The sequence below is a fragment of the Triticum urartu genome, chromosome 3A (genome assembly GCF_056163025.1).
Source record: "Triticum urartu cultivar PI428250 chromosome 3A, HENAU_Tu73, whole genome shotgun sequence".
NCBI classification, from domain to species: Eukaryota; Viridiplantae; Streptophyta; class Magnoliopsida; order Poales; family Poaceae; genus Triticum; species Triticum urartu.
The window spans coordinates 209,834,497-209,855,627 of record NC_141875.1 but is presented as its reverse complement, the minus strand read 5'-3'; the positions used below and the strand labels follow the sequence as shown (position 1 = coordinate 209,855,627).

General features: G+C 47.6%; 1 protein-coding gene across 1 annotated transcript; it reads right to left on the bottom strand.

Annotated features, from left to right (window-relative positions):
• Positions 1 to 604: 604 nt before the first annotated feature.
• LOC147979231 (uncharacterized) lies at positions 605 to 1,030 on the bottom strand. Its single transcript, XM_087515091.1, has one exon. It carries the CDS (start codon positions 1,028 to 1,030, stop codon positions 605 to 607), a length of 426 nt encoding a protein of 141 aa, XP_087371217.1.
• Positions 1,031 to 21,131: the final 20,101 nt, after the last annotated feature.

Here is a 21,131-nt window from a genome sequence, read left to right as displayed (position 1 = left end):
TACTGCACTGCGTGTACCAAGTCTGTATGTAGTGCACTGAACGAAAGTTGCAGCAGCCCCTTCGTTCTGCATTTATGCACGTACTGCACTTCATATATACACTCTCTAAACTGCCTTATATTTGTTATGTGAACTGTATTCACGTTTCTTTATAAATATTAATATTAATTTTCTTTTTCTATAATTACTTTTTGTGGACTGCATGTGTACAAATGTGTAATGCTTATTTTTTAGCATTGTGAACTGCATTAATCTTTTTTTAGGTATGAGTTGTAGTCAGATAACTTAATTTTTTAATGTTGTTTTTAATATGTTATGTATGTGAATAGTATGTTTTGGTATCACACATTAATTTTTCCAAAGTTTTCTGGATACTTCTTCTAACACAAACTAATTTCAGCGAAAGCAATTGATCAGAAGCAAACTGTGATACATAAGCAAACAACAGAAATAAAATTTAATGATAATTCTAAAACGACATTGTTTTTACAAAAGAAATGTTCGATATGAAGCAATGGACATAATCAAAAGCTTGCATACATGAAACAAAGAACAACACAACGACTAAAGTAAAGTGAAACTAAAACATAGCCCTGAATTATTTCTAGTTGATGTATTGGATTACAACGTTGTTCTTCTTCTGCTTTGCTTCTTTGTCTCTTTTTGCCCTGTCCAGTCCCATGATGACATCGTAGATGATTCTCCATGACTCATATGTTGCGAATGCATCTATTGCTGCATACTTGATAAGCTTTTCTGGCAGTGGGCAGAATCCCCACAGAGTATGGTCCTCCTTGCGGTTAATTTTTTTCTTCATGTCATGGTAGTGAATGTCTATCATCCTACCGGCAACATCAGCCAAAGAGTCAAACTTATTTTTATTGTATGGGTCTCTCCATTCCACCTGAATATCAATGTAGTTGTCGGAGTTGATCTCCAAACCAGATAGCTTCAGCTTGCTTCTGTCTCCTTCACTGGCGAATCCGACGAAGGTGTACTCACCATTCATGAGGAATCTGTCTAGTTCCATTGGCCTGCAAGATGGTTGTATAGAGTGAATATAGTTTATTTTCTTAGAAGTACCAATGTTTTTTGTTTTTTCTGAAACTGAACTGCAATATGAATATCTGAATCTGTTGCTTGAGTAGTTGCTAATACTTTGTTCAACATAACTAGTAAATCTGATAATATATTGCATAAACAATGCATGTTTTGTGCATGATTGTATTCTTGAACTGAATTTCATACATGTTTTGTATAGTAATGTTGCAGTTTTTGTTCAGTCAAATAGTTCGTATTTGGTAAAACAAAATAAAACTGCGTGTATTGCTAGATCATATAATTCAAGAATTGAACACATGAGGGACATACATGGAGCCAGATGAAAACTGTCAATGAATTCATATTCTATGCTTTTCAAAAATGAAAACCAAAGTTTAAATATTGGCGATTGCAGTGAAGAAAATTTAAAATCAATATTGACAATCAATAGTACAATTTGATAGTTATTCTGACCTGTCTTTAGCTGCAGAGATGTGGTAGACAAGGCATTCTTTTTCTACGCATAGCTAGAGCACTGCTGCCCGCTGTGGCTTCACGTAGTGCATGTACTCGACATCAATGTTGACTAGTTTAACAGGCATTCCGCCGAGCTTCCTCCTGAGCGTGGACAACATCTTGTCCACGTCTTCACCATTGCTTGTGCAAACGACGTGGAGCTTGTGGTTGCCGTGGAGGTCGACGTCATGGAGCTCCCTAGTGTACCTGCGGAGCTGCTTGTAAAGAGGTGCATCCGACATGACTCTCGTTTGCTCTCTCGTGTTTGTTCTGGAGAGAAGAGGTTTGTGAAAGGAAGTGTGGAGAAGAAGATGCAATGGGTATTTTTGGGTACGAATCAGTTGTGTTTTCTCCTCTGCTCTCCTCTGCTCTCCTTGACAGGACGTGGGAGAGGTGGAGCGGGGTGGTAGCGTGGTGGGCCTCTATTTTTAGTTACGTGGCAACTACAGAGAGGTTCTACTATGAGGAGGGTCTGTTAGTGCGTTGGAAATACGGAACGTAGTGTCCTCTTTTTTCGTGACTTGTTCACGTATGCATGCAACTGTCAGAAAATGTGATGATTGTGGTTTCGGTGAATTTTCCTATTAAGTGCACTTCTTTGATATCAGAACAGAACTGCGTACGTCCACATAGTGTACTGCATGGAAATGAAATTTATTCCTCATGCACTGGATTATATCGGATTAGGATTTATACAGATGTACGCACATTTAGTTTCTTGATGGAGTTCTTTCATGCAGTTCTTTATTTTATAATGGACTGCTTTGCTTAACAAACAGGGCTGCATTCTTCATTTTAGCCATACTGTAATGCAGTAGAAGGGGAACTGTATGTCAGAAAAAAGAATACTTCGTGCTTCCACGTGGAGAACTGCATTGTTTGGCATCGCGGACTGCATTTGTACTTTTACTTCGGGGTTTCCGTGTTTTATTTATTAATAACGAATTGTAGTTTCTGGCTGTGCCAACACACATTTTTCTTTTGTTGTTGTTATTCATTTAAAAAGTGTTTTCTAATTTTTCTTTGATGTTTTATTTTTCAAAGTTATTGTTTTTTCTTAGTGGGCCTTGTTGGGCTGTGTTCGGGGAGTGAAGACGCATTTGGGCCCAAGTCGGCTTGTGAGCGCGGCTGGTTCCCGGTGCGTTGTGTGCGGCCTAATGTTTAGTCCCACCTCGCCCGCGGAAGGCGCGCCCGACCTGTTTATAAGCGCTGGTGAGGCAGCCGCATCGAACTCCTCTGGTTACTTGTTTGGGCGCTTAAGCACGGCGCTCGCTGCTCTATGCTCTATGACCTCTAGGCCCATGTGCGCCCGGCCCCATGCATTGTGGCTCAGAATGGCTCGCCTACGGTGGGTGGAGACCTACTACGAGACTGGCTGGGGCCGGATGCACATGTGGTGGTCAATTTTTTCTTTGTATTTTCTATCTTAAGTATTTTTTTCAACGTAGGGGTGTGCACTAGTTATCAAACTACTCGTGCACTTCATTGATCAGGGCTTTGTACTACATGTGCACGCATTTCGTACTACATGTTCAGGTCTCATTTTTTGTTTTCATGTTTTTGCTCTTACGTAATCTTTTTTCCAATGTAGGGGAGTGCACTGCTTAGTAAACATACCTGTACTGCACGTTCATACATTTTCCGCACTACATTTTTTTCCAATGTAGGGGCGTGCACTGCTTTGTAAACCATGTGTGCAATGCACTGATCAGAGTTCTGTACTGCATGCGCACGCATTCCATAGTACATGTACAATTCTCATTTTTTGTTTTCATGTTTTTGCTCTTATGTAATCTTTTTTCCAATGTAGGGGAGTGCACTGCTTAATAAACATAAACTGCACTGCATTGATTATGTTTGTGTACTGTACGTTTATATATTTCCGCACTACATATACAGGTCGCAATTTCTGCTTTTTGTGTTTTTGCTCTTATGTATTCTTTTTTATCAAATTTAGGGGCCTTCACTGCTTCGTTGCGTATGTGTAAACTTAATTCGACAGAGTATGTACTGCATTGGTACACAACTTGCACTGCATGTGTCCTATTTGCACACTTCATCTTATTTTTGTTTTGTACACTGCTCGAATCTAATGATTCATAAGAAAACAACAGAAAACAAATTATCATAGGCATTCTGTATGACAAGTTCATCATGAGCAAACTAATTTCATAGGCGTTGCTCGATTGCTGCCGCGGAAGAAGGGCGAGCGGCGATGGGCGGTGGCGCTGCTTGGCCGCTGCCGCGGAAGAAGGCCTGGAGGGGAGGGGCGGCGTTGCTGCCGGCCGCTGCCGCGGAAGAAGGCCGGGAGGGGCGGTGGCTGTCGGTGTCAAAACCGGCGGATCTCGGGTAGGGGGTCCTGAACTGTGCGTCTAGGCCGGATGGTAATAGGAGGCAAGGGACACGAAGTTTTACCCAGGTTCGGGCCCTCTCGATGGAGGTAAAACCCTACGTCATGCTTGATTAATATTGATGATATGGGTAGTACAAGAGTAGATCTACCACGAGATCGGAGAGGCTAAACCCTAGAAGCTAGCCTATGGTATGATTGTTGTTCCCCTACGGACTAAACCCCTCCGGTTTATATAGACACCGGAGAGGGTTAGGGTTACACCAAGTCGGTTACAATGGTAGGAGATCTACATATCCGTATCGCCAAGCTTGCCTTTCACGCCAAGGAAAGTCCCTTCCGGACACGGGATGGAGTCTTCAATCTTGTATCTTCATAGTACAGGAGTCCGGCTGAAGGTATAGTCCGGCTATCCGACAACCCCCTTATCCAAGACTCCCTCAGTAGCCCCCGAACCAGGCTTCAATGATGATGAGTCCGGCGCGCAGATTGTCTTCGGCATTGCAAGGCGGGTTCTCCCCCAAATTCCGTGTACCTGTTGAATAAAGTCCGGTTTCTTGTAGATGTTGCGCTCCTTGGCTTCTACGCCCAATAATGGCCGCTTCCCACGTGTCAAACGAATATGAAAAGTCTGAGTGTTTTTACATTCACACCCCTAGCCGCGTAAATGAGCTGCCCTATTTAAGGGGACGAGGATTTAGATCCAAACCACATCTTCCCCCCTTCGCGAGTGTTCATCAGAGTGCATCCGACAAAGGTCCATTCCACCATGGCCAGCCATCGCAACTCCTCCTTTCTCCCTTCCAGCCCTCAGCCTAGATATTGGGAGAGATGCTCCGTCCCGCATAGCGAGCTAGTGACGCTCTAGACCAAGGGATTTCTCCCCCCGGCCTATATGATCCCAGTTCGAGCCGGTCTTGCCGTCTATAACGGCGGAAAGCAAGCGGAGAGTGCCCCTAATCCCTCCAAAGGAGAGTGGGTATGCCTCGTCCCTTATTTAATAAGGGGGCTCGGGTTTCCAATCCATCCATTTCTCCAGGGGCTGCTGGAGTTCTATGGCCTCCAGCTACACAATCTCACACCTGCCTCTGTATTGCATATCGCGGGCTTCGTAGCCCTCTGCGAGCTGTTTTTAGGCGTCGAGGCTCATTTCGGGCTATGGAAAAGGTTATTCTGCCTGGTGCCCCGCTCTAAGGAGGGGTCAATGTATCAAGTGGGCGGAGCCAAAGTGTGGCGCATCGCCGGGACCGGATATCTGTCTGGAACCCCAAAGAAGGCGTCCGAAGACTGGCCCTCGGAATGGTTTTATATAGAAGACGTCCCGCTGCCGGATCCTGTCCGGATCGGCCTCCCTGAATTCGATAGTGCTCCCTTAAAGAAGCGCCTAAGATGGCGTCCACGGAGCCCTCAGAGGGAAAGTGACAGGGACATCATTTACCTGATGAGCCGAATAAGATTGTTAGCCCATTCCGGACTAACCATGATCGGGGTTATGGCCGAATGCATCATGCGGGGGGTGCAGTCACTTCAGTATAGAAGCCACCCCATGTGGGACTTCAACGGGGAGGACGACGCCACTCGCTACGGCCGTAAGGGGCCAGATTCAGCTGCCGCTCTACTAAAGATCTTGTCCACTTTGTATAAGGGAGAAGAGGAGGAATTTCTCCGTGTCAACCCACAGGGTGGATTCTCTATGCACAATCCCCCAAGCTGGGTAAGCGGTCTTGCCCATCCGTTTTGTATTCCCATTGTTAAATATTCAGTCTGACGACTTCAACGCAGGAACTGCGCTGGGCTGTTAAGGAAATAAGCAGCCCTCCTCCACAACCCGAGGACCCAGGACGGTCCCTCGACCCGGCCTCTCAAGAGGATCCGGGCATATCTGTGGAGCTGATTGATGGAGTGTTCCATCAATTGAGCAAGGACAACGCCTTGGTGGCCATTACGGCCGATTACCCAGGACTAATCCCGGCCTCCTAGGTAACTGAGATCGAAGTCCCAGTACCTCGAATAGGTGTCCGCCCTCTCGTGTTTTCAGTTTCCTGATTACAACCGAACTTTGCAGGGGAGGTTTTTGAAGTGGAAGGCCGAACCTGCGGCGACAAGCCAACGAGGGGCCGCAGGGCCCCGTGGGCAGAAAAGAAGTGCAGTCTGGACCGAGGCATCAGCACAAAGGTATGGCGCCCCCCTTATCCCAGGTGTTATACCTTCGAGGCACATTGGCACTCGTGCTCTCTCCAGGACGAAGAGACCTCACCGGACTATATCCGGAGAGGCTGCCAATCGCACCTCCACCAGCCAGGCTCCAAAGCCTGGTCCGGAGGCGGAGGCGAACGCAAGGCGCATGCCAGATGCTCCTCTGACGGAGGATTTGGACGGGTTTTCTGCCACCAACTCTGAGGTGGAGAGTGGCATGAACCACAGGCGTCGCCGGACAATTCTTCGCGACGCTTGTTTCTCCCAAGGGGCGTTAGATGCCTTCAACTCGGGAGATGCGTACCTCCATGCCGCTCAAAATGGTCTAGCCCCCGAGACTTGAAACAGTTAGAGCCACGGAGCAATATGTAAAAGACATACGGGTAAGAAAATTTTGGTAATTATATATATATATATACCAGTAGCCCCCGAGACTTGAAACAGTTAGAATAACTGATTGAAGGATCATTTGTTATGCAGGTTCTTACAGAAAAGAATTCCCTACTGTCCAAGGAGTTGGAAGAGTGCAAAGCCCAACTTGAGACCGCACTAGCCGCAGCAGGGGAGCCCAAGGAGACCCCCTCTGGTAATAGACACTTTGAAAGATAAGTATTTTGCGAAGCACGACGTGGGTGCGAATCTGACAAATGAATTTGCAGATGGCGCCGGATTGAATCCGAAAAGGCAACACCTCCTACGCCAGCTAAAGGCTGGTGAGAAGGTGCTGACAAAGGTGAGGCGGGAGAAGAACGATCTCCAAGATGCCAACACCAAGCTGGGCGTTGAGCTGAAAGATGTTCGTGCCCAGCTGTCAGACTCTGTGAAGGAGAATCAGCGGCTTCGGCGCGGCATATTTAGTAAGTGCTTGAACGAACCTTTGAAAGAAAGTTCGGCGGGGAAGTCGACTAACAGAGCAATGTCTGTAGGTGTGCTAACAGGTCGTCCTGCAGAGGAGATGCCCGGTTCTACGGGTGACCTTCTTCCCGAGCTCTCGCAACTGCTCTATCGAGTTCGGCAGGCGATGCAAGGCGTCGCCCAGGCCCTGTGGCCATCCGTCTCCATGCCCGAGGGTCTTGGAGAGTTGGCGGAGAAGCTAAAGGGAGCACGGCGGTGCTTCCGATTGTTGAAGATATCGGTCTGCCGTCAAGGCGCTGGGGAGGCCTGGGCATGGTGAAGACGCGGTACACAAAGGCTGACCCCAACCACATGGCCGAGGTCGGTCCTGTAGGGCCCGATGGAAAGGAGATCTCTGTAAGCTTAGTATACGGCCAAGTAGAGTTGGCCGCAAAGTATTCCCAGCAGGACTGTAAATTAGACAGCCTGTTAGATGGTATTGAAGAGGAATACAATCAGTCAAAATGACTATGTAATTTAATTGACATTTATAATGCCTTCTAGCCGGATTGTAGATCATTTGTCATGGCCGACCTTTTCGCTTCAGCCTCGGGACCTGACGGTCCGGAGTGTGTCTGAATTCCCATGCGGTTATATAGGAACTGGGGAATGCATGGAGACCAGGCGTAGGGGTCATTAGTGCGTGAACAGACAAGTGCCCGACTAGTTATGTTATATTACATGGTTAGTAAGAAACATCTTCCAGGGAGAATAATTCCATTAGGGTTTCCTTTCCCTGGGAGGCATGCCCTAAGGTGCATGTCCATGCTGCGAAAAGAAATGCAGGAAAAACATCTGGGGGCGTATAGATAAATAAAATTAAAAAGATCATCTTTAGTTCACCGTCCGAATATTCCCTTAAGAACGCTAGCTTTCGGCTTCACCCAGTCTGAGGTACACGTCCGGCTGACTCGGCAGTAACAATCGCAGAGGTGCTCCCTTTACCACCTAGCCGAACAATCCGGAACGTAGGGGTAAGCACAGGAGCCAGGCAACCCAGCTTGGCCAAAACTTAAGTCATATCGATGCATATAATGGTGAATAAAAGGTACATGCGGAAGTGTGACACATGTGTTGGGCATGAAGCCCGTATAAATAAGCTTCTGTTTAAAGAAGCCCCCAGGTTTAATGAGCGCGGATAGCACGTCACTTTATGAGCCTCTAAAGGCTATAAGAGAGAGAGAGAGAGAAGAAGAGGAATGTAAGACAGAAAGTATATAAAAAATGGACAGAGAAAGGAGACAAACACAGAGTTCGGCGCTAGGCGTAGAGTCTTCGGAGACGGGCTGCGTTCCATGGGTTCGGCTCGAGTCGGTTATCCGATGCATCCCGCAGGCGGTACGCTCCACCAGTCAGGACTTGGTCAATTATGAAGGGACCTTCCCACTTGGGCTTGAGTTTGTCCTTTTTCTTGTCCGGTAGTCATAGAACTAATTCGCCAACGTTGTAATTTTTGGCCCGTACTTCTCTGCTTTGGTATCTTCGAGCCTGCTGTTGATAGAATGCGGAACGGGCTTTTGCCACGTCACGCTCCTCCTCCAATGTGTCCAAGCTGTCCTGCCGATCGAGCTGAGTCATGTATTATGTCGAGGTGAGTCATGTATTATGTCGAGGTGAGTCATGTATTATGTGGGTGATAGACAGAAGCATACTCGAGGTGAGTCATGTATTATGTCGCAAGGCAAAACTGCCTCTGCGCCATACACCATAAAGAATGGTGTGTATCCGGTGGTGCGATTCGGCATGGTCCGCAGCCCCCAGAGTACGGAGTCGAGCTCCTCTACCCAGTGCGTGTTAGATTCCTTGAGGGACCGCACTAATCTAGGTTTGATGCCGCTCATGATAAGACCATTTGCACATTCGACCTGGCCGTTAGTTTGTGGGTGATAGACAAAAGCATAATCGAGCTTGATGCCCATGTTTTTGCACCAGAGTTTTACCTCGTCGGCCGTAAAGTTCGTGCCGTTATCCGTGATGATGCTGTGGGGGACGCCGTAACGGTGTACAACCCCGGATATAAAGTCTATCACCGCTCCGGATTCGACCATCTTAACAGGCTTGTCTTCTATCCATTTGGTGAACTTATCCACCATGACCAGTAAGTATTTTTGCTTGTGGGTTCCGCCTTTAATGGGTCCAACCATGTCAAGCCCCCAGACCGCGAAGGGCTAAGTGATGGGGATAGTTTGGAGGGCGGTGGGTGGCATATGGCTTTGGTTTGCAAAGAGCTGGCAACCGGTGCATCGTTGGACTAAGTCCTGGGCGTCTGCCCGGGCCGTCGGCCAATAAAAGCCTGTATGGAAGGCCTTTCTTACAAGGGACTGAGTTGCTGTGTGATGACCGCCGAGTCCGGCATGGATTTCAGCCAGGAGGTTCCGCCCTTCCTTTTCGGAGATGCACCTTTGAAGGACTCCGGTAGTGTTTTTCTTATAAAGCTCTCCCTCGTGGACTTTGTAAGCTTTGGATCGCCGCACTATGCAGCGTGCCTCATTTTGGTCCTCGGGGAGTTCCTGCCTAGTAAGGTAGGAGAGGAATGGTTCCGTCCACGGGGCGATGACGGCCATTATTACGTGGGCTGAAGGTGTTATTTCATTGGCAGAGCCTCCGATTGTGTCAGAATGTTCGATGTCGGGAAGTGCGGTTGGGTCTGGGCTGTTATTGTTTGGCTCCCCTTCCCATACTACGGATGGCTTGAACAACCTTTCCAAGAAGATTTTGGGGGGGACTACATCGCGTTTTGCGCCGATGCGTGCCAGGACATCTGCCGCCTGATTATTTTCCCGGGCTACATGGTGGAATTCAAGCCCTTCGAACCGACCTGACATTTTTAGGACGGCGTTGCGGTAAGCTGCCATTTTTGGATCCTTGGCATCGAAGTCTCCATTTATTTGGGATATTGCGAGGTTCGAGTCCCCGCGCACCTCTAGGCGTTGAATGCCCATGGATACTGCCATCCGGAGACCATGTAAAAGAGCCTCATATTCGGCTGCATTGTTGGAGTCCGTGTACTTAATCTGGAGTACATATTGAACTGTGTCTCCTGTGGGGGACGTGAAAACGACGCCAGCCCCTAGTCCGGCCAACATCTTGGAGCCGTCAAAATGCATGATCCAATTTGAATATGTGCCGTACTCTTTAGGGAGTTCGGCCTACGTCCATTCTGCGATGAAGTCGGCCAAGACTTGTGACTTGATGGCTCGCCCTGGCTTATAAGTTATGTCGAATGGGAGGAGCTCAATGGCTCATTTTGCAATCTGGCCCATTGCGTCACGGTTGTTTATAATATCGTTAAGCGGTACTTCCGAGGCTACTGTTACTGAACACTCTTGAAAGTAGTGTCGCAGCTTCCGGGATGCCATGAATACCGCGTACGCAATCTTTTGATAATGCGGGTACCGTGATTTGCAGGGAGTGAGGACAGTGGACACATAATAGACCGGCTTTTGAAGGGGGAATTTGTGTCCGTCCGCTTCTCGTTCGACAATGAGCACTGCGCTTACAACCTGATGTGTTGCTGCAATGTATAATAGCATTGGTTCGCCAATGTTTGGCGCGGCCAGGACTGGGTTTGTTGCCAGTATGGCTTTTATTTCGTCGAGTCCAGCCGTGGCTGTATCCAGTCTATTTCCATTTTTTGAAGGGTTTCCTCATAAATGAGGTTCAATCCGCTGCCGCCGTTATTAGTACCTTGGTAAGACGAAAGTCGTCCATTATTGGACTGAGGACCAATGCGGCTGGTGCTCGGGCTGTTCGGAATTTAGGTTCATCACTGGCGTTAAAGGTAATAGCCGTGTCACTCCATGGGTTTATTGTTGCTACTTGGTAGACTTTGGCAAGGCTGCGGAGTGTCCTTTTTCGCATATTATTTGATGTGAAAGTCTCGAAGACTGTTAATACCGTATTGGTGTCTCTGGGGTGGCTTTCTGTGGCCTCCGGAATTAGGAGATTTTCGCCAATTTTGGCCACCTGCCGGAGTATCCAACATGCTCTAAGGCTGTGAGTTGGTGTGGCGTCCTCTGTACTGTGAATTTTACAGGGTCCATTAAGCCATCCTTCCAGTACGGTTCCATGCCCTATAGAGGGTATTTGCTTTTTGGTGCTTGACCCGGGTGTCTGGTGATGATGCACCCTTTTATTTCGGACTGGGTTTGTATTCAGGGCCAGATTGTCCCAAAATTTTATTTCGGTTTTCCAGGCGCTTTCCATCGCTTAATACTTTCGTACAATCGACGCCAAGTCAGCGAAGCGTGTAATATCACAGCGACTTACGGCGTTGAGTATTTGTAACACCCCAGATGTAAAACTTCCCATTTTGGCAATATATCCATCTTGTTCTTCATCTATTCTAAGTGGTTTTCCTCTTTGTGGGTTTCTTTTTGGGTTTGTTTTGTTTGTCTTTGCTTTGTCATATCTCTGTTGTCATCCATTGTTGCACTATGCCCTCATCATATGTTTGCATCATGTGCATATCTATGTTTGTGTTGGGCTTATGCCAACTTGCTTTTCCATGACATTCATGCATGATATGTTGTTGCATGTTCTATGTGTGTTCCATGCATCACCACCTGCATGCATCACCACCTCTCCTTCTATTCCTTTATTTTTTACAAGTGTCACTTTCCCTTCTCTTTTAATGTTCATCTTCTCCCTGTAAATCTTGAACCATGTGTAAGTCCTCTCTGGCAATTTTCAACTCATTTGAATATGTTTTGGTTAGGTTAAAAATTGACTCAAGTTTGAATTTAATTCAAACTTGATTTAATTTTCTTCCTTTAAAAATCCCCAAAGCAATTTAATCAAATGGCCCATAATTCTAGGAGCTTGAGGATATTTTTATATCTGCAAAACTCCTCTCCTAGCCCCTGGCCTTTTATTTTTCCTTGCAGCTGCTATTAGTTAAACAGCAAATAAAGGGAAAGGGAGAAGGCCTTACCTGGGCCTCCCGCAGCCAACAGCCCACATGGGCACCAGCGCAGCCCATCCAGCCTGCTTGCGATAGGAGCGTCGTCACCCCTCTACGGCAGCTCATCCATAGGAGCCACATCGGCGTCCGGTCGATTTGACGGCCGGAGAAGCTCACTAGCCCCCATATAAGCTTGTCCCCCGCGTCCTAGGGTTCCTCCTCGACCGATCCCCCTCCTCTACCTACCTCACCGCCGCCTAGTTTAGCGCCGTGCGCCATGCCCTCGCCCTGCCCGCCATGGCCTCGCCGAGCAAGAGCTCGAGCTCGGGGTAGCCGTCCACGTCGTCTCTGACCCGCCTGCTACCGTGGAGTGGGCCGTCAAGTTCCTCTCCGTCCCCTTCCTTGTTGCACGCGACGCCACGGCCCCTGGATCGACCTCCTCGACCCCGTCTTCTTCCTCTGTTGCATCTTCTTCTCAGACCCGAAGGCTCGCCAAATTCAGTACTGCCGCGCGCCGTCTCCGTCGAGTCCCCGACCTCGTATTCTTGTCCTAGGTGAGCTAGGTAACCTCCCTTCCATCCCTGATCCTTCTCGTGCCGTCTAGTTCACCGAAGGCGCCGCTCCTTCCATGTTTTTCGCGTGTTCTCGGTGCTCCGGCGAGACCAGTAGCTTATTGTAGTTGATGTTGCTGCCGTAGCGTGTCCATGCCCTCCGCCCCGGATCGTCTCGCCGCACTGCTTCCCTGCGTTAGGGCACGCGTTCACGCACTCATCCGCACACAAACGCCCCTTGCCGTGGGCCTTTTTCTTCCCTGCTTACCGTGCCTCGTCATGGCCCCGAGCCGAGCGTGAGCTCGTGCCCGAGTGCCTGCACACTCGCGAGCCACCTCCACTCGCTCGCTGGAGTCCCCACAGGTTCCCGCACGCCCGCCTTTGTTCTGCTCAGTGTGCCTCACCTCCATTCGCGCACATGCTCAGGGCCTCGCCAACTCCTACCCGAAACCTCGCCATCGCCCGAGGCGAGCACGAGCTCGTCCTCGAGAGATCTCGCGCGCGCACACCCCGCAGTTGGTCCGCATGCACACACACACACATCTGTACCCCTTTCCGCACGCCCGCCGTAGTTCTGCATTGCAAGCTGTCGCCGTCTAGCTCGTCTCTGCCGGCGCCGGTGATTCTCTGTGTTGTCATGGCAAAAGGCTCGGCCTTCTGGCTCTAGTTCAAAAGGAACCAGGCGCCCACTCCATACACACCTGCCCTCCTTAGCGCAGTGGTTGACCACGCATGCCCGCACCGGGGAGACCCGGGTTTGATCCCTCGCGGGCGCGTTTTGATTCCCTTTTTTTTCTTTTTGCAATATGCGTGAGGATGACAGAAGGGTCCCACCAGTCAGCCTCTCAGTGCCCTTCTCTTTCTTTTTTCCCTTATCCCTGCGTTTTCCATTTATGGCAAGTCCTCATTTTCCATTTCGGGCAAGTCCATATCTAGATGTTTCCAAATAAGGGAAAATGTCATTTCTGTCATATTCCATTTAGGGCAGTTTCTAACTTATTGCACTTGTGATGATTTCTCTACAGCAACCCCAACATATTATATATGTTTTTGGGGTAGAAAAATCCCACCAATCCAGTGGTGGCATTATTTTCTGTATTTAAGCAAGTTTGCATACATGTCATTTTACATCATATTGCTGTTTTGGCATTTTTGTGTGATTTATTTGAAACATGCTATGAGGTGGTTTGGCACATGGTTAGCTTCATTTTCATGTCTACTTCATGCTAGAGTTTTTTCCATGCCATGACATGCCTTGTGGTGAGTTAATCAAGCTTGTAAAGATGCCATGTTGAATCTGTTTTTGTCATGTCCTGGAATTTCTCTAAGTCTGTAATCTGTTTATGTTTTTACCATGTTCACATGCTTGCAAATGTATTTTCTGATCCCTTTTGGCTCAAGGTCACTAAGGGACGTTTGTTAATCTCTATGAGTAGCTTCATGCCATGCCTTGCTTTGCCATGTTCCTGTAGCGTATAGTTTTCATGCTCCAAAATGTGCTACCTGATCTGAAATTCCAGGCTTTTGTTAATTTCACTAAGTCTGAAATTTGTTTACCAATTGCACTTTTGCCATGCTTGTTTGAACCTGGTAATGAATGAATTGGCCGTAGCTCAGTGTTCATCTTTTGTTAAGCATCATTAGTGGATCCCTGCCATGTATTTTGTTGCCGTGTTTGAGTGCTGTAGCATAATTATATTGATGCATTTAGATGGCTATGAGGTGGTTTGATGACTCCATTCCAGATGATGCGCTTGAGCTCAAGTGGGAGTTCGACAAAGACTCACGCCGTTACTATGTGTGTTTCCCTGATGATCAGTAGTGGTGCCCAATTGGGGCGATCGGGACCGTGTCGCATGTTGGGTTGATCTTTTATTTTGGTACCATAGTCAGACCATGAGTGATTGGATGTTGTAATGCTATTTATGTACTTTGTGTGACGTGGCGAGTGTAAGCCAACTATGTACCTTCCCTTTTATTATCTATTTACATGGGATGTTGTGAAGATTACCTTACTTGCGACATTGCTTTCAATGCGGTTATGCCTCTAAGTCGTGCTTCGACACGTAGGAGATATAGCCGCATCGAGGGCGTTATAAGTTGGTAATCAGAGCCTTCCCTGACCTTAGGAGCCCCATTGCTTGATCTAATTAGCGGGCGAGTTGAGTCTAGAAAAATGTTTTGAGTCATTTAGGAATTATATATCGGAGAGTTTAGGAATTCTTTTTACTCCCCAGTCCCTTCATCGCTCTGGTGAGGCATCCTGACGTAGAGTTTTGACTCTTCTCTTCTCAAATTTCACTAAAAAAAATTTAGGATCACGCGGGTATCTTGGAATCGTTCCGATGGATTTGTGACGAGAACATTGTTCTTGGTGCCTCCTGTCATTTAGGGGTTGTGGCAGTGTCCCTGGGAGTTGAGCTCCGAGGTGTTGTCGTCACAATTTTATCATTGCAGTTCTGGAATACCTGAGTTTTAGTTCGCCGACATAAAAAATCTCTTTTCTGCAGTTGTTGGTGAGATAACCTCGACGCCACCTAGTACTGGGGCGGGAGTTCAGGAGTATTGCCATAACTTGTATAACGGATGCTTTTCGAAGGTTGATGTAGACGATTTCCGAAGTTTTCTCGGTTATGTGTTGAAGGATGGATACAGCTGGATGTAGGATTTGCTAGATTTGGGTGAGATATTATGCTTCCCCTGTATCCCCAACACCTGATTGCATAACCGGAAAGGTTCGGGAGTTTCATAGGTGGGAATTCTTGTAGCTCTAGTTCTTCTTCCACGGATATTTGGTTTGCGATTGGGTGATCCTTACCGAGTATTCGTTCTTGCTCCATACCTTGTTGATTTTATTCCTCTATCTAAATTCTAAGTGGCTTCTCAATTTATGGATATGTGACCATTTCAAGTGGAATGCATTCGTTCTTATGTTCGGATGTGAAGACTATATGTTGCAATTTCAACCCACTTGATTCAGCTTCAATTTTATCTGTCAATGTGCTAATGGATGTCACCCTCTTCAGGATGGCTCCCGCTAAGGGCAACAATCAGAATCAGAATCAGGATCCGCCACCGCCTCCCCCTCCTCCGGAGGCATGGCAAGCTGTGATGGCTGCTACCAATGCAAACACGCAGTTGATCATGCAAATTCTTCAAGAGCGCAACCAAGCGAACCAAGGCAACCAAGGCAACAATCAGAATCACTTTGCCACACTCAACCAGTTCCTTGCTAACCAGCCAAAGACCTTCAGCAATTGTGTTGAGGCAACTGATGCTGACGATTGGCTCGTGGACTTATGCAAGCATTTCGAGTGCAGTAACGTCAGGCCTGTGGACTTTGTCAAGTTCGCTTCCTTCCAACTCAAAGACCAAGCTGCAGAATGGTTCCAGCAGTACAAAGATTCCAGAGGAGACCGTGTGATTACCTGGGATGAATTCCATCAAGACTTCAAAGCTCATCATATTCCTCAGAGCGTGGTTGAAAGCAAGTGTGAGGAATTCCGCAACCTGAAGCAAGGCTCTATGTCTGTCTATGACTACAACAAGTTGTTTTAGAAGCTCGCCCGCTTTGCTAAGCAGGATGTCCCTGACAAGAAGAGCATGATATACCAATTCAGGGGTGGTCTCAGAGAAGAAATCCAGCTAGCTCTTGTTCTCTTTGAGCCCTTGAGGTACGATGAGTTCTACAACATGGCATTGAAGCAAGAGGCTGCTCAACTGAAGTGTGATGCTTCCAAGAAGCGAGTCAGAGATGCTACTCCTTCTTCCTCTACTCAAGTGGCCAAGCAGCAGAAGTATTGGCTTCCTCCTCCTCCGTTCCGTCAGCCGTTTCAGTAGAAGAGCAAAGGTGGCAGTGGATCTTCCCACCCACCCAACCCTGGCTTTCAGAACAAGACTTCGTCTCAAGCTCCAAGATCGAGCGCTCCATATCACCGTCCGCTTTCAGAGGTCACGTGCAACAAGTGCCAACAGAAGGGTCACTATGCCAACAAGTGCTTCAACTAGAGGTGTCTCCCTCCTCCTCCTCCTGTGAGATCGGCAAGTACAGCTGTGGTCAAGAATAACCCCAAGCACACCAAGGTCAACTTGATGAATGCAGCTCAGGCAGAGGACTCGTCAGATGTCATCGTGGGTAACCTTCCTGTTAACGATGTTCCTGCAGAAGTACTTTTTGATACTGGTGCAACGCATTCTTTCTTGCCATGCCCATTTGCATCTAATCACAATGTTGATACTGAGGTCATGCCCAAATTCATGCAAGTTGTTTCTCCCGGCAAGCTTTTGACTTCTAGTTTGGTTGCTCCCGATATCTCTATCACGTTGGGCGACTACAAGTTTCTTTCTTCTCCGATGGTTCTTGGAAATTCGGATATTGATCTTATTCTCGGAATGGATTGGCTTTCTAAGCACAAGGCGCATCTTGATTGTGCAGCCAGGCAGATTCAATTGACTCATTCGTCTGAGGATGTAATTGTCTTTGCCGCTCGTGATGATACAATCCGTTTGTTTTCTCTCAATGAGAAGGGTGAACTGGATGCCATCTCTCAAATTCCAGTCGTTTGCGAATATCAAGACGTCTTTCCAGAAGAGATTCCAGGAATGCCTCCGCACCGGCCAGTGGAATTCGTCATCGATCTTGAGCCTGGCACGGAACCTGTTTGCAAACGTCCTTACAAGCTCGGACCTGAAGAGTTGAAGGAGCTGAAGAAGCAACTCGATATTCAAGAGCGAATGGGTCTCATCAGACCTAGCTCTTCTCCGTGGGGTTGTGGAGTTCTTTTTGTGAAGAAGAAGGATGGAACGGACCGACTTTGTGTTGACTACCATCCATTGAACAAGAAGACCATCAAGAACAAGTACCCACTTCCCAACATCAATGAGCTGTTTGAACAACTCAAAGGTGCTCAAGTATTCTCCAAGCTTGATCTCCGTATGGGTTATCACCAGATTCGAATCCGTGAGCAAGATATTCCCAAGACGGCTTTCAGAACAAGCTATGGTTCATATGAATACACTGTCATGTCTTTTGGCCTTGTCAACGATCCACCGACTTTCTCTCGCATGATGAACTTCATCTTCAACGCCTACACAAATGACTTCGTTTTGGTCTATCTCGACGACATTCTGGTCTTTTCGAAGAACAAGGAAGATCATGCCAAGCACTTGCGTTTTGTGCTCGATAAGATCAGGGAACATCAGTTCTACGCCAAGTTCTCAAAGTGCGAGTTTTGGCTCGATGAGGTTCTTTATCTTGGGCATATCATCTCTGCCAAGGGCATTGCGGTGAATCCTGAGAAGGTGTTTGCAATTGTGAATTGGGAACCACCTCAGAACGTGAAGCAACTCCGTAGCTTCCTTGGTCTCGCAAGCTACTGTCGAAGATTCATTGAAAACTTTTCAAAGATCGCTAAGCCTCTTTCAAACCTTCTCCAGAAGCACGTCAAGTACGTTTGGTCTCCGGAATGTGACATCGCTTTCAACACTTTGAAAGAGAAATTGGTCACTGCTCCAGTTCTGACTCCTCCTGATGAATCCAAACCATTCGAGGTCTTCTGTGATGCCTCTCTCCAAGGTCTTGGTGTAGTGTTGATGCAAGAGAAGAAAGTTGTGGCTTATACCTCTCGCCAGCTGAAGCCCAACGAGAAGAACTACCCCACTCATGACCTCGAGTTGGCGGCAGTTGTGCATGCTCTTTTGACTTGGAGACATCTCTTATTGGGAAGAAAAGTGGACATCTTCACTGACCACAAGAGTCTCAAGTACATCTTCACTCAGCCTAATCTCAACCTCAGGCAGACTCGCTGGGTCAAAATGATTCAAGAGTATAATCCGAGTATCGAGTATACTCCAGGCAAGGCCAATGTGACTGCTGACACATTGAGCAGGAAGGCTTATTGCAACAGTCTGATTCTCAAGCCTTATTAACCCGAGCTTTGTGAAGCTTTCCGCAAACTCAATCTGCAAGTTGTTCCTCAAGGTTGCCTCGCCAACCTTCAAGTCTCTCCTACCTTGGAAGAGCAGATTCGTGAGGCTCAACTTCTTGATGCTATGGTGAAGAAGGTGATGATTGGGATTGCCAAGAGTCAACCCAAGTACAAGTGCTACCGCCTTGATGACAAGGATACTCTTTTCTTCGAGGATCGTATTATTGTGCCCAAAGGTGACCTTCGTAAAGTGATCATGAACGAGGCTCACCATTCACTCCTCTTCATCCACCCCGGGAGCACGAAGATGTATCAGGACCTCAATCAGGCTTATTGGTGGACTCGAATGAAGCGCGAGATTGCTTAGTTCGTGAATGAGTGTGATGTCTGCAGAAGAGTGAAGGCAGAACACCAAAGGCCAGCGGGTCTCCTCCAACCTCTTGCCATTCCAGAATGGAAGTTTGACCACATTGAGATGGACTTCGTGACTGGGTTTCCAAAGTCCAAGCATGGCAATGATGCTATATTCGTTGTCATCGACAAACTCACTAAAGTGGCTCACTTTTTGCCTATCAAAGAGTATCACAGCAGCTCAATTGGCGGAGCTCTATACCTCTCGAATTGTCTCGCTGCACAGTATTCCACAGGTGATCTCTTTAGACCGTGGCAGCATCTTTACCTCCAAGTTTTTGGATTCTTTTCAGAAGGCCATGGGCACCAACATCTGCTTCAGCACAGCTTTCCATCCTCAAACTAGTGGTCAAGTCGAGCGTGTCAATCAGATTCTTGAAGATATGCTCAGGGCTTGTGTGATCTCCTTCGGCATGAAGTGGGAAGATTGTCTTCCATATGCTGAATTCTCCTACAACAACAGTTTTCAAGCAAGTTCAAGCAAGGCCCCATTCAAAATTCTGTATGGCAGGAAGTGCCGTACTCCACTCAACTGGTCTGAAACCGGTGAACGTCAACTTCTGGGAAACGACTTAATCACAGAGGCAGAGGAAATGTGCAAAGTCATTCGTGATAACCTCAAAGCAGTGCAATCGCGCCAGAAGAGCTACTATGATAGTAAGCACCGTGAGTTGCCTTTCGAGATCGGAGATCATGTTTACCTCCGCGTCTCTCCTATGAAAGGTACTCGTCGCTTTGGTATCAAAGGGAAGCTTGCCCCTAGATACGTGGGTCCTTTCAAGATCGTCAGCAAGACAGGCGATCTCGCCTATCAACTCGAGCTTCCTTTAAACTTTGCAAATGTGCACGACGTGTTCCATGTCTCTCAGCTCCGCAAGTGCTTCAAGACTCCTAACCGCGCCGTCAACTTCGAAGACATTGATCTCCAAGAAGATCTCTCTTGTCGTGAGCACCCCATTGCTATTCTTGAAGAGACTGAACGCAAGACTCGCAATAAGTCAATCAAATTACTCAAAGTTAAGTGGTCACACCATTCCGACCGTGAAGCCACCTGGGAACGCGAGGATCACCTCCGTTCTGAGTACCCGGCGTTCTTCCAGTCCTAGATCTCGGGACGAGATCCTTTCGTAGTGGTGGAGTATTGTAACACCCCAGATGTAAAACTTCCCATTTTGGCAATATATCCATCTTGTTCTTCATCTATTCTAAGTGGTTTTCCTCTTTGTGGGTTTCTTTTTGGGTTTGTTTTGTTTGTCTTTGCTTTTCTTGTCTTTGCTTTGTCATATCTCCGTTGTCATCCATTGTTGCACTATGCCCTCATCATATGTTTGCATCATGTGCATATCTATGTTTTTGTTGGGCTTATGCCAACTTGCTTTTCCATGACATTCATGCATGATATGTTGTTGCATGTTCTATGTGTGTTCCATGCATCACCACCTCTCCTTCTATTCCTTTCTTTTTACTAGTGTCACTTTCCCTTCTCTTTTAATGTTCATCTTCTCCCTGTAAATCTTGAACCATGTGTAAGTCCTCTCTGCCAATTTTCAACTCATTTGAATATGTTTTGGTTAGGTTAAAAATTGACTCAAGTTTGAATTTAATTCAAAATTGATTTAATTTTCTTCCTTTAAAAATCCTCAAAGCAATTTAATCAAATGGCCCATAATTCCAGGAGCTTGAGGATATTTTTATATCTGCAAAACTCCTCTGCTAGCCCCTGGCCTTTTATTTTTCCTTGCAGCTACTATTAGTTAAACAGCAAATAAAGGGAAAGGGAGAAGGCCTTACCTGGGCCTCCCGCAGCCAGCAGCCCACCTGGGCACCAGCGCAGCCCATCCAGCCTGCTTGCGATAGGAGCGTCGTCACCCCTGTACGGTAGCTCATCCACAGGAGCCACGTCGGCGTCCGGTCGATTTGACGGCCGGAGAAGCTCCCTAGCCCCCATATAAGCTTGTCCCCCGCGTCCTAGGGTTCCTCCTCGACCGATCCCCCTCCTCTACCTGCCTCACTGCCGCCTAGTTTAGCGCCGCGCGCCGTGCCCTCGCCCTGCCCGCCATGGCCTCGCCGAGCAAGAGCTCGAGCTCGGGGTAGCCGTCCACATCGTCTCTGACCTGCCTGCTGCCGTGGAGTGGGCCGTCAAGTTCCTCTCCGTCCCCCTCCTTGTTGCATGCGACGCCACGGCCCCTGGATCGACCTCCTCGACCCCGTCTTCTTCCTCTGTTGCATCTTCTTCTCGGACCCGAAGCCTCGCCAAGTTCAGTACTGCCGCGCGCCATCTCCGTCAAGTCCCCGGCCTCGTATTCTTGTCCTAGGTGAGCTAGGTAACCTCCCTTCCGTCC

Excerpts from the sequence above, each read along its gene's own strand:
- LOC147979231 (XM_087515091.1), bottom strand. The coding sequence starts at position 1,030 with ATGGAACTAGACAGATTCCTCATGAATGGTGAGTACACCTTCGTCGGA.